The sequence below is a fragment of the Pseudonaja textilis genome, chromosome 1 (assembly GCF_049901715.1).
Source record: "Pseudonaja textilis isolate UNSWEBS1 chromosome 1, rPseTex1.2, whole genome shotgun sequence".
Taxonomy (NCBI): domain Eukaryota; kingdom Metazoa; phylum Chordata; class Lepidosauria; order Squamata; family Elapidae; genus Pseudonaja; species Pseudonaja textilis.
In genome coordinates, this window is record NC_141990.1 from 238617176 (window position 1) to 238630359 (window position 13184).

A 13184-nucleotide genomic window follows, 5' to 3' on the forward strand; every position below is an offset into this window, starting at 1 on the left:
ATACAAATTGCATCTCTTTTATATTAGGTATAAGTCAGAGGTGGTATTCAGCAGGTTCTGACCAGTTCTGGAGAACCGGTAGCGGAAATTTTGAGTAGTTCAGAGAACCAGCAAATACCACCTCTGACTGGAGATTTTATAGTATCCTTCCCCTGCCACACCCATCAAGCCATGCCCACAGAACCGGTAGTAAAAACATTTGAATCCCACCACTGGTATAAGTGATTATTTCTGTGTGAGTTCTGAGGTTATAAATCACCAGCACTCACATTATTCTGGGAATTAGAGAAAATGTTTTTTATAGTACGTATGCAAACAGGAATAAGAGGCATATAATATAAAAATTCAGTCCACAGTAGGAGGGAAAGGGAACAATGAAATGAAAATACTATTCTGGCAGCTTCCAAATGTAAACAGTTTTACTGTTATGTTAAATAACTATCTGTGACATAAGAAATGGATTTGGCTACGACAATGCTCATGGAATCAGCTCTTTCTAGTGTAAACCATATAATTCAATGTCCAAATAGTTGTGTGACAAGACAACTGTATTTTCTCAAGAACTAAATGTATTCTTTTATACTAATCCTGCATCTTTTTAGTCGAGCAGTCATTAGCATGTTTATAATGGTTCTAATTTAAAATGACATTTTCTGAATTTTATTCCTGAGTCATTTACAAATTGTTCATATTGGCTAAACAAAGGAAACAGATTGCATTTGCTACTTAGTAATTTATCTGAAAGAAGAGAGGGTTAATTGTCTGAAAGTTTTTCTTTGTTTGGAAAAGTTCTTGGTCTCCCTTCCTTTCTTCTAGAGGAGTGGGGAAAATGAAAAATTAGGAGCAGGGCAAGACTGATCACTCCTGAAGGGGAGTGTGGAACAGAATTTGAGCTGGCCCAAGATTATCTAAAACAGTTGGTGCATTCCTTAATGATCAAGTGGCTGAGAAGCTCAGCTCTCTCTCACAGGGCATCTGTGTTGATGTTTATATCTGTGCCTTGTTCTATGGGAAAAGCATGCTTTCTCCTATTTCTCTGCTAAAAATAAAAAGGAATAGAGCATTGTATGAGCTGTTTTTAGAGAACAAAAACATTGGAAAGGTGAAAGGTTTTGTTTTTTAGTAAATAAATTAAAAGAATAAATGTCAGGGCAGAATCTTGGTTATCCCCATTTATAAGGATGGAAACAAAATGAGGGAGGGCATTTTAGAAGTGTATGGCATTTTATCTAAGTGCATTGAAATGTTCATTAGAAGTTGTTGTTTTTTTAAATAAGAGCTATATAAGCTCTTTTCCCAGTCAAGCTCAGCTTAGATAACAAGCCTTAGGCAACAACTGATATTTATATCCCAATATTTGGAAAGTTCAGAGTTTCAATCAGAGCTAGTAATAGTTTGGGAATATCTTAGAGTTCAGAATGGAAGGGATCTAGTTTTCAGGCCTCATTTTGTAACTGAAGTATAAGCTCTGAATTGTAACTGAAGTATAAGCTCTGAATTTTAACTTAGTGAAGAAATGTCTTACCAAAGAGGTAGAAGATTAGATAGGTGGGTTTGTTAAATCCTAATATGTAATGCTTAGAGATATTATTGTAAGAAGCAGAGATTAAATGGTGTATGATTGAAGATTCTTCATGTATCAGTCAGCCTGTTTACTTTCATTTAATTCCTTTCTAAGTTTTTCAGTCAAGGGGATTCCCAAAATGATGTTGCCATTCCTACCATAGCAGTTTGGGAGCAATTGCCAAACTCTTTCCTAGTAAAAGGACTGAACACTTTAGCAGAGGATGCAAAACTTTCAAAAGAGAATGGGATGGATGGTTGATGCACCATCAAGTCAGTGTAAATCCTTAGCAACTATATAGACTTTCTCTAATATGCAAAATAATTTTTATTAATGATTAAAATAATCACTTCTTTTTCTTCTTTGGAAGTTGGCCTTCTCTGCATATATGTATACACCAACACAGTTTGTTTGAGAAACATGAAAATAGATGTTGCTCAGTGGTGGGATTTTTACTACTGGTTCTGTGGATGTGGCTTGGTGGGTGTGGTGTGGCTTGGTGGGCATGGCAGAGGAAGAATACTGTAAAATCTCCATTCCCATCCCACTCCTGGGGGAAGGTTACTGCAAAATTTCATTTCCTCCCCAGCCCACTAACCTGCTTTCTAGCTCTGCTCTCCTGTGCAGGGCAACAAAAAAAAAAAAGACCTAGCCGATCATCTGGGATTTGGGAGGCAGAGAACAGATGTGGCAGCGTCGGTCAGAGGTGGTATTTGCTGGTTCTCCGAACTACTCAAAATTTCCATTACCGGTTTTCCAGAACTGGTCAGAACCTGCTGAATACCTCCTCTGCTGTTGCTTCATGTGATAGCTCTATCAGCAAACCCTGAGAGTTGCTGTCCCTCGTTGGTTGCTATGTAAGGCAGCTGTTTCACTCTGAGTGACACCAACTGAGTAAATCGGCAATGCTGCAGGAAGTTTGCAGGCCACCTTCTGAAAGGAAGGTCAAGTTGTTTTCTTGGTGGAATTAAAACTTTACATATGCAGTTTATAATAATGATGAAAATATGTAAGAGGTGCTTCAGATAATAACTGAAAAGGAAGCTAGGTATGCCAACACAGATGAGTAAAGGAAAATTGCTGAACAAGATTGAAAATATAAAATCAGAAACCTCTGCAAGGAACAGATCTATCTATGTAGTCACTAGGAGTCAAAAGGAACCTTATGGCACATGATTTTATAAGGAACATGAGAAAAAGATCAGAAAAGAAAGGGAAGCCAAGAAAAAATAAATAAAGATGAATAAGTTACACAGAACCACATTAGGAGATATCAAATAGAGTTCTATTTCACATGTCAGGGAACGGATGTCATGGAATGCCATTATGTGCAACATTTTGACATAGCATAATAGGTGAACTACTATGATTTTGAAATGTGTGCAATCTAAATTATAATGGTTTGTTCAATGAAACATCATGCTTAATCCATGTTTGGACAGTACTTGTGAATGAAGCCATGGCTTGCCCTTGAAATGTTTTTCATATTTCAAGTTTCATTGGAATATTTTTCTTCAGTTGTTCCCCCCAATTTAATCTGGAGTTGATTTGCTCTAGATGAAGCTGTCTGTATAAAGCAGGCATAGTGCCAACAGTATAGTCTGGATGCTGCTTACTATGACCAGTCACTTTCAATTTTGGGCCAGTAAAGTTAATATAGTATTATCTTGTTCTATTTCATTGTGGCTTTGCATGGTGGGAATTGATATTACAATTGAAGGAACTTCTAATCAGAGTTTGCCCCTAATTTTGTAAACACTACTCTGGCCACTTGCGTATTTTAAAGTGGTTTTAACAGTCTTATTTTGATGCTTTGTTTATATCCCTTTTGCTTGATTGTTTCTGAATGTGAAGATGGATTGTAAAATTGAATTAAACAGTAAGATGGGACATTTTACATGATATAGTGACTGTGTGAAGTTGATATGATATAATTAAAGTGTAAAGTCAATGTTGAAATGGAGTATATGAAAGAAGAGAAAGTTCAGAAATCCTAAGGTGTTTTAAAATGTAGTGATCATTCTTCATTGTTCCACTTGTAAATATAGACTGAACTTTAATAAAGTAAACAGAACTTGTTTTCTTTCAATATAAATAATGTTTTCTTGAGTGTGATTTCAAGAGAGTTGCTTATGTTTCAGATATTGCTAGGTTACTCTCCATGACAGAAGCTTTTTTTATTGCAATATAGGGAAAGAAGGAGATTTTATTGAAATTGGTTTTCTTCAAACTCCTCTATGTATTGCTTAAAATATTTCATTCTTCCAATAATTAATAAATCATTAATGTGCTTGCCTTTGGTGTCTGCAAAATGCCTAGACATTGCCAAGATTGTATGTAAACAACCGTAGTTTAGAAATAATAATAGTCTATCAGATTACCATATGATAAACAATAATACACTTTTAAAGAAGTATATTTTAAAAAGTGAGCTTTTCATGGCAGTGGCAGTTTTCAATTATATGGATTGTATAACTGTATACTTTATTGAGACCTTTGAACGTTGAAGGTGATTTGAGATAATAAGATCTTTAACTGTTAGTATTCTTTTAAAACCATATTTCTTTGCATCTGACAAGAAGCTAGGAATATTCTGAAACATATTATTTTTCTTCTTCCTTCATCCAGAAATTAGAAGGAAAAGGCAAAGTTGAGGCATTATGAAATACCGGTATACTTTAGGCTTTTGTAGGAAATATTGAACTTTTCCTGATTTTTTCTTCTTCTGGTGGTTCATGGAAATTTATTGGTATAATTGTTCAATTTAGCACGCTTCACCATTTTGTAACATTATTTGTATGATCTAAATTTTAAGAATTTTGGATGAATTTGCCTAATTATAAAGTTTTAGATATTTTCTTCAAAAACCATAAATTCATGAAGAAAATATGTCATATCAGAACAATTAAACAGTATCAGTTTCATTTGTTGATTTTTAAAAGAAAAGCTGGTTAGTGTGTGGAAAGTAAATTTACAAAGAAATGCACATTTGTCACTTTATTGTTCTCTGTAGAAATTTCTTATTCCAGAAGTGCTGAAAAATAATGCAGTCTGAATATGCCTTAATTCTCTAATATATTTTACACTAATATCTGAATAGACTAGTGGTAATAATAGAGGTGTTGGGAGATAGCCTCTTAGCTAAAATAGCTTAGCTTTATGTAAATGTCAGTTTAAAGCCAACATTATTTTTGTGGGGGTGAGGATGATTAAAATTTTGTCTGGGCACCAGAGAATCATCTTTATAAACTGATAATATCACAGGCAACAAATTATAATGTTCTATTGATAATTGGCGGTTAGTTGTTGCTTCTTCTATTATCTGGCCAAAATTCATAAGAGTAATAAAAGCTTGTGATTGTTAAGATCAAATTGTTTGTTTTATGGTATAACAAGTATTTTAATGCTGCCTTTTACAACTTAAAGCCTCTTAATTTTGTTCTTGTGCGTTGTTGTTTTTTCTTCCTATTTTTAAAAAGGATAATTAGTAAATTGGATTTTCTACTAAAATGTTACTTGGTAAAAAAGAAACAAGTGGCATTGTCTTTCCAAGGATGTTCATATATTCTTTTTCATACAACTTGCAAAAAAGTTTTGCAGTAAGCTTTTCTTCCGATAAATTGGTAATATGTATGCAGTTACAGGACTGATTATTTTTACATAGACTGGCTGCATGCAGATGTTACACTAAACTAAGATTTAGAGTTTTTTAAAAAAATAAGCACAGTGAGCCTCAGCTAAGTAAATGCATATTTTTATTGTTTAAGGTTATATTTTAAATATCTAGTTTGTCTTCCCTCCCAACATGCATACATCCATTCTCCCTCTATAACCTGTGCTCTGTTTTTACTGCATAGTAATTAACTTTTTCCTTGTGATATGTTGGTTTGAATTCTAGCAGAAATAGCTTTATGAAAGCTAGAGTGCTGTAGTAATTAAGGTGCTGGATTAGAAGAAAGGAGATCCAGGTTCAAGTTTACCTTTAGCCACAGACACTCACCAAGTGACTTTGCGCTAATCACTTTCTTCAGGCCAGTTTAACACACAAGGTATGGTTGTTGTGGGTTAAAATAAGAGAAAGAAGTAACAATATAGGACACCTTGGTTTATACCAAAGTCAGGGTACAAATCTAATGAATAAATCAATGAATGCACAACCTTTCCATAATACAAAGATATACAAACAAACCATACACAATATGTATAGCACAGGCAGTTTTCTTTCTAGCGTCCTCATTAAACGGAGGTGGTGGTGGTGGAAATTAAAACTCTCCCTATCTAACTTGAGTGCTCCTGAGAACTTGGATGCTTCTCCTGTAAATTCCCCTGCAAGGTTAGGACAATATAGCTCTGGCATCATTCTTTATTTAGAAAGCTGAATATATTTTTATTCATTGACTGTCTTCAAGTACATCAGCAGTTAATAGGACTCAACTATCATAATGCAGGAGGCATGGCATTTCCTTGAAGTCACATTTTCTGCAAGAGGCTGCTCAAACAAGTTTGTCTGTTGACTTCATATTAACTTTTTCTAATGCTTTCACCTTTCTTTATAGATTCATCTTGCATGGAAAAACTACTTTCTAAAGACTGGAAGGAGAAAATGGAGAGATTAAACACAAGTGAACTCCTTGGAGAAATAAAAGGTAAACTCTAATGTGGATACAGTGACTTAATCTAGAGAAGTAGTCCTTTAAAAAGATTGATGGATGATAAAACCTCAGGAATGTTAATGCATCCTTTATATGTGAGTTGAAGCAATTGTGTAGAGGCTCTTCTTGAATGTTTGGTTTTATGTTCACATGGATTTTATTTTGTATTTAGCCTTGCCTCAATGCTGATGAACTCTGTGGGATGAGATTGATTCTGATGCCTGTGTTGGTGACCTGCTTGGTTCATCTATCACAAAGCAGCTGCCTCTTATTAAGCAGAATCTTGGGAACTCATTGCCACAATGTTTTCTTACTTAAATACCCTTAGACGGTACAGTCATGGGTGGTTTATGGAAAAACTTGTTGCATTTTGGATTGAGAACAAAAATTTGGGTTTTTGGTTCCATATTTCTTTTGTATAGCCATTTCTTTCCTCTTGGAATTATTAATTGTTGTAATACAGATTGTGAAGCAAGTATCTTAAACAAACTGAAATGATTAGAGAAAAGAATCCCAAATAAAAGAAACAAAGGTGTGGTCTTCTGAGGAAGAACTGTTCTTTGCACTAATTGCTACTGGGGAATCCTTTATTTTAATTCCCCAATTCTTTGCTTTATTTTAGAAGGAAGAAGTTGTTTTGGACGATAAATGAAACTCATAATCTTTTTTTTAAATGCATTTCTGTTTTAAGACATTGGAGTTATGGGGAAAGACTGCTGCGGTTAAAAAAAAGGGAGGGATTCTTTTCTGCCAGTATCACATATGTTGGAACAGTGCGGCATATAGAATAAATGGTATCTGTTGCAAAATAGACATAGTATTAGCATTAGTTTTGTAGTATATGAGTATTTTTCTTTGTAGATGAGACTTTAAAAATAACTTCCCCTCTCCATGGGCAAGTAGTCTGTTTGCAATATTTTATAAGAGGGCCTATTCTGGGTAAAGGCAAAGGCTTATTCTAGCCCTAGGTTTTTTTCCCACAGTTGGCAGCTAAATGCCTGTGGGAAGCCCAAATTCAATGTGTAAGTGCAAAAATATTCCCTCATGTTCTTCTGCAAGTAATATCTCAGTGTTGGATGCAATATGTAGCCATTATAATAGCCTATGATAGCCACTGACATCGTTATTTTCCATGAATTAATATCCTTTTAAAACTTTCCAAGTTGATTCTAGAATTTCACCAGATAATACTCCTGTACATGTCCCAATATAAAGACTGAATTATATTGAATATCTTCCCTCTCATGGTTTTGATTTGCTTACATGTATCACTTTTAATTAGTTTTGTGGAATGTTCTAAATGTAGGTTGTATTGTATGTTGTCCATTTAATGTGAAATGGGCAGCCAGATAAATTTGATGAATAAAATAAATGAAAAATGAATAAAAACTCTTTTCTATCTTAGCAATTTGTTTTGTTTGCATGGATCTTTTAGGCAGGGGATGTTCTCAAGAGGATTATATCTCTAAACAGCTTAATCCTAATAAGATTCTTGAGGGGAAAAAATGATTCAAGATAAATAGTGGTTGTGACAAAGGGCATCCTTCCCAGTATACCATGATTAATGATGTACATCTACCCTTTTCTAAAGAGCAGCTACTACTGGTCTAATAGAGCTATTCCAGAGGACAGTGGATTCTTCTAACTATTTGGTTAGAGAATGCAGAATTTGGGGCATGTGTGCCAGTGGCTAGTATTGATGCGCCTTCTCACAGGAAACATACATTGCTGTAGTCCCAGTCTAATCCATGTAGGTGGCAATTTGGAATGTTAATAGATTTTAGGAAGTTTTATAGGAAGACATTTGTGGAAGGGTGTATTTGTAAATATACACATTTCATGGCCCCAGCCTCTTGGGCTCTTTATTGGATGCTCATTGGATTTATTCTCAAAACCACTGTGTGTCCCAGAGCTTTGATTGGAAGATTGGAAAAGGATTTCTGGTCTTTTTCTGACATCCTTCTGAAGAACTAAATGAACTACACTGTCCAATTGAGGGATTTTTTTTTACCCTTTACCTCTTATTTCTCCTTTAATTTCTCTTATTTCTCTTTTAATTACCTCTTATATTCTTTTCTTTTGGACCCTTTTATTTCCCCCTCCATTTCAAACTATTGAAAATTTCATTTTCTATTACTTTATAAAAAGAATATGGTTATTTATCCCCACTACTTGTTTATTTTGTAACACCTTACATTAATCTTAAAACATGAAGTTAATATATATCAATCCATGGCCTGAAACATCATAATTATTCCACTGACATACCCTGTCACATATTTATTATAACTGGCTTATAAACTGCTTTAAGATCATATAAAGAAGTTATGATTGTTCCAGCAGTCTAACTAAAGGGTGAATTGTGAGTACTATCTCTGAGCAACGGGTTCTAGTGTCCATTTCTGGAGGAACTTACTACTGAAACATAAACTGTATTTATAGGCATTGTGGCTTAAATGTCACATGCGGTCTTTGTATAGCAGGTTCTATTTTGGGATAGACATTGACTGATGTGAATAGCTTTGCCCACTGAAGAAAGGCATTTGCATTGTGAAGTGCTCTGACTATGTAGATAACTTGCAGACCCTTTTCACATTTCTCCCTGGGTTTTAAATGACTTCACATAAGGATATATTTTCAAATATATGTGTGGTGTGTGGTGGTTATATGGATTATTTGTAATTTCAGTGGTATAATAATAGTTAACAAACAGGAAGATTCGTGCAGGTTTCTAGACTTTAAAAGCTTGGCAAAGAAATTCAACTCTGTAAGAGATTCCATCTACAATGCAGGCAAAAAATATATATTCCACAATCTGTATTGAATTTCATGCTGATAGAAATAGCACTTTCTCCTTTTGCGACCTAGGGGAAAGACAGCCATGAGTATAACGGCATGCATATTTTAATTGTGATGCTTTTCTGGAATCATGTTGGGACCACCCTGGGAAAGTTGTTGTGCTATGTTGTGGTTACAAGTGCTACCTCTTGTTTTAAGAGGAGGAATAATTACTCTTGAATTAAGAATTCAAAAGTGGAAAATATGGGTAAGCTGTCAGAGGTTTGAAATCCACTATAATAGAATACACAAGATCAACCTGAATAAAAGGTTACCATGCGAGTTTGCTTTGCAGTTTATTTGAGATGTGTTGAGATTATTTCTTTAACAGTGCAAAACCACTTTTGGCATCTCATGAGTGTATACAATAGCTTACTTTATAAATATATATTTTGCATATATATCACAGAAGCAGCCATAGGTTTTTAATTATGCCACTTTGTATGGTTGTAGGCATTTCAAAGCTCTCCTTTGTGTTCTGTGTTATAAATGTCTTTTTCTTCTTTTGAAGTCTACATGATATACATATGAGCAATTAAAAACACAGCTCAGGCTTGGAGACACTGGGTCTTCTTAATTAAACCTCAAACAAAAGCTACAAGCAAAAAACCCCTCACTTGTATTAGAGTCATTGTTAACTGGTAGGCTTTAGAAAATAAATATACAGGAAAAAGATCAGTTGGTTCCAATTAGAGAAATCAGTGTAAATATTGAATACAAGGGGCCAGGGGAAACCCCTTAAAATTAATACCAGGTCCTAATTAGTAATATACTACAGGGCATAACTTTATTTTTAGTAATGAATTTATTAAAGTGATCAGATGGCCAGTATGTGTATGTGTTTAGTGTTACTATTTTACTACAATTTCATAAAAATTGATGGGGAAAAAAATAAAGTCTGTCAAAGCTATAGCCATCCAAAATTAAATATTTTCATGTTGTATTAATGTCTGTGGAAAAGTCTGTAAATGTACTCTTTTCTAAATAGAGAGTTGGGAAATAAAGTCCTTAATTTTAAGCTAAAATGTATATTTAAATAACATTGCTTAAATTTGGTTTAACCTTTTCCAATCTACCTATTAAAGTGAGAACTGATAAAAGTCGGAGAGCTGAACCTTAAACTTTGGAATTAAGCACCACTGAAGATGGTATAGAGTCAGTGTTTTGTACTGTCCATTTGAAAACATCAAAGGTGTGAAGCATTTTCAAAATGGTTGAAATGGTTTTAGAACCATGATCCTTTTTTGTATTCATTAGATGATGTGGGCAGGGCATCATATAGCTGACAAGGAAGGATGTGCCTTCCAAGTTTGGCCTTATTTTCTTTAATGTATTTAATATACATGTATATCATTGGAAATTATACTTATCATTTACTATGCAGTGGCAAGCATGGCTTTTGTATTTCTGTCTGTCCTTACTGTACATAAAGAAATTCAACTCTGGACATGGTTTTCCTTGTATCTTTGTCCTCTATATTCACAAGCTGACTGGTGTAGAGGGTGGGCAATATATATATATTTCAATTAGGCAGGAAAAAAAGCCAGCATGAATTAGTTGTTCAGTAACCAGCATGGTTTCCCAACTTCCCAGAAAAATGTAGTATCATTTGAATTTGTGCAGATAGTCCTCAACTTATGACCACAATTGAGTCCAACATTTCTGTTGCTAAGTGAAACATTCATTAAGTGAATTTTGCCCATCTTACAACCTTTCTTGCCACTGTTGTTAAGTGAATCAATGCAATTGTTAAGTTTGTAGCACAGTTGTTAAGTGAATCTGGTTTCCCCATTGACTTTGTTTATCAGAAGGTCACAAAAGGGGAACACACGACCCGGGACAACCGACGTAAGTGTGAACCATTTGCCAAGCATCCAAATTTTGATCACATGGCCACAGGAATCTGCAATGGTTGTAAGTGTGAAAACCAGTTATGTCACTTTTTTCAGTACTGTTGTAAATTTGAACGGTCATTAAGTGAACTGTTGTAAGTCGAGAACTACCTCTATTGTACAAGTGAAATTCTCCCTACTTTCATAAAAATGTTCTAATTAATAATATAATGTGAGAATAACAGCTGTATAAACTTGTAAAACAAACAGATACATACTACTGATGAATAAATATACAGTGGAACCACAGGTCATGAACGCTTCTGTCCATGACCAAATTGGGTGACCAAAAATTTCAGGAAATTTTTGCATCTGATCACGAACATATGATCAGGTGGCGACCAAACACAACCACAGTGATTTTCCCTGCCGTGGCAATTTCCCCTTCCACGCCAATTTTTTTGTCGGTGCATACGCAGTCAGTCGTGCTTCCAGTCATAACCAAATTGGGCTGTGACCGAAGTCCTGAAACAGATTACGGTTGCGACCTGAGGTTCCGCTATATTGAATGAAAATCTTTTTGTTTGTTTGTTAGAACCTGAGAAATGTTTGTAATTCTCTCTCAGCACTACGTTGGCATGACCAGGTTGCCCATTTGATAGGCAAAAGATCTTTGGATTTAGTGAAATTTCTATTAAAGGAAGAGTAATGATGTTAACGGTGTATACATAGAGTTATGAGAATACAGAACAGGGGTAAGAGTTCATTTGTTATAATGGAATGGGGCTTAACTAGGGGTGGGCTGCTGGGGGCTCGCAGGGGCTCAGGAAAGCCCATAACTAAGACTCTGTGGGGCCCGGAAGAGCCCCAAACAACCTCAGAAAGACAAGCAGCAAGGGAATGCTCTTAATAGGCTTAATAGATTCACACCTCATAAAAGTATTGCAAGCTAGATAAACAAGCCACTCAGCGGTTTCAAGGGAGAGCCATTAAGAAAATGAGATAACATAGCCACTAGCCTCTGAGGGGATTAATTCCCAAATAATAAGAATCACATAACTCACCAGAAACTCCACTAAGACTCCAAGATCCCTCTCACAGTCACAGCTATTAAGCCGGGGTTCATCCAGTCTTTTATTTAAGTATTAAATGCATGGAATAATAAACAACTTTTTTGGTGTGTGTGTGTGTGTGTGTGTGTGTGTGTGTGTGTATGTAATTAAAGCAAAGAAGCAATGTCAAGTTGGCCACACCCACTCAGTCACACGACCATCCAGCCACATGCACATCATTAGGGCAGAGAGCCCCTTGCTAAAAAATAATTTGAAGCCCACCTACGGGCTTAACCCATTGCTGATAATCCAGAACTTAATACTATTCCATTTCTTCAGATCTATGAATTATATTTATTACTTGAAAGAAGCTATACATGGCCATGTTTGTTTGTGATATGTACCATGGCTAATTACAGAGTTTTGCTGGATGGTTGTGAGAATTTTTACACTGTGCAAGATGAAATGGAAGTATCATGCTATTATGTGTGCAATAGGTTATAGGCTGCCCTCTGAACACATGTTGTGGAATTGGCTGCCAGCAAATTGTAGTTTTATCCCTTGTCTCTTTAAATCTAATTTGACATGTTTGTATTTGAATTATGAAAAACAAATGCTTTAGGATAATCATTCTGATATATACATGGGGGTTATACTATGCTAAGTTATTATTTGCTTAGCCATAGTTTATTTAATAAATCACAATTGTCTGAGTTCACATATACTAAAACTATCCCACACAACCATATTATGTCTTACCATGTTATGTGGATTCACTCATACAAAGTATTTTTAAAAAAATGTAATATGAATAATTTACTCATTTGATTTATTATTGGGGCATTAATCATATTTATTTGGTCTCTTTAATACTAAATATCATAATGCTTTGAAAACCTTGAAAGAAAATAATCCTGGCATTTATAAAGTTGCTTTATAGACTGATCAGTTTGCTTGCTTATGTTTAGAACAAATTGTAATGCCTATTAAGATTTGTTTAAATAGGTTTTCATCACAACAGGTGCACAATTATTGTATGAGTAAAATATTATAAACTTTCTAAATTAGCCAGGGCAAAATGCAAGTTGCTTGATTAAATAATCAAATCTGATACTTAAAATGCACCTGATTTCCACAGGAATTTTAAGATTCAAAGTTTCAATCTATTTGGAAGGTTTTTTTTCCTACTCTATAAAAATTGTAGTAAGTAAGCAAACGCATACAGTTGCGTTTTACATAATTTGCC

General features: G+C 34.8%; 1 protein-coding gene across 12 annotated transcripts in view; it reads left to right on the plus strand.

The window, feature by feature from the left end:
• Positions 1–13184, plus strand: part of SOX6 (SRY-box transcription factor 6) — a 465066-nt gene that overhangs the window by 263626 nt on the left and 188256 nt on the right. For all 12 annotated transcript variants that reach the window (XM_087921050.1, XM_087921045.1, XM_087921043.1 and 9 more), the window contains one exon: positions 6121–6210. In XM_087921050.1, coding sequence (XP_087777176.1) covers positions 6121–6210 — 90 coding nt within the window. The remainder of the gene's footprint in view (positions 1–6120; positions 6211–13184) is intronic.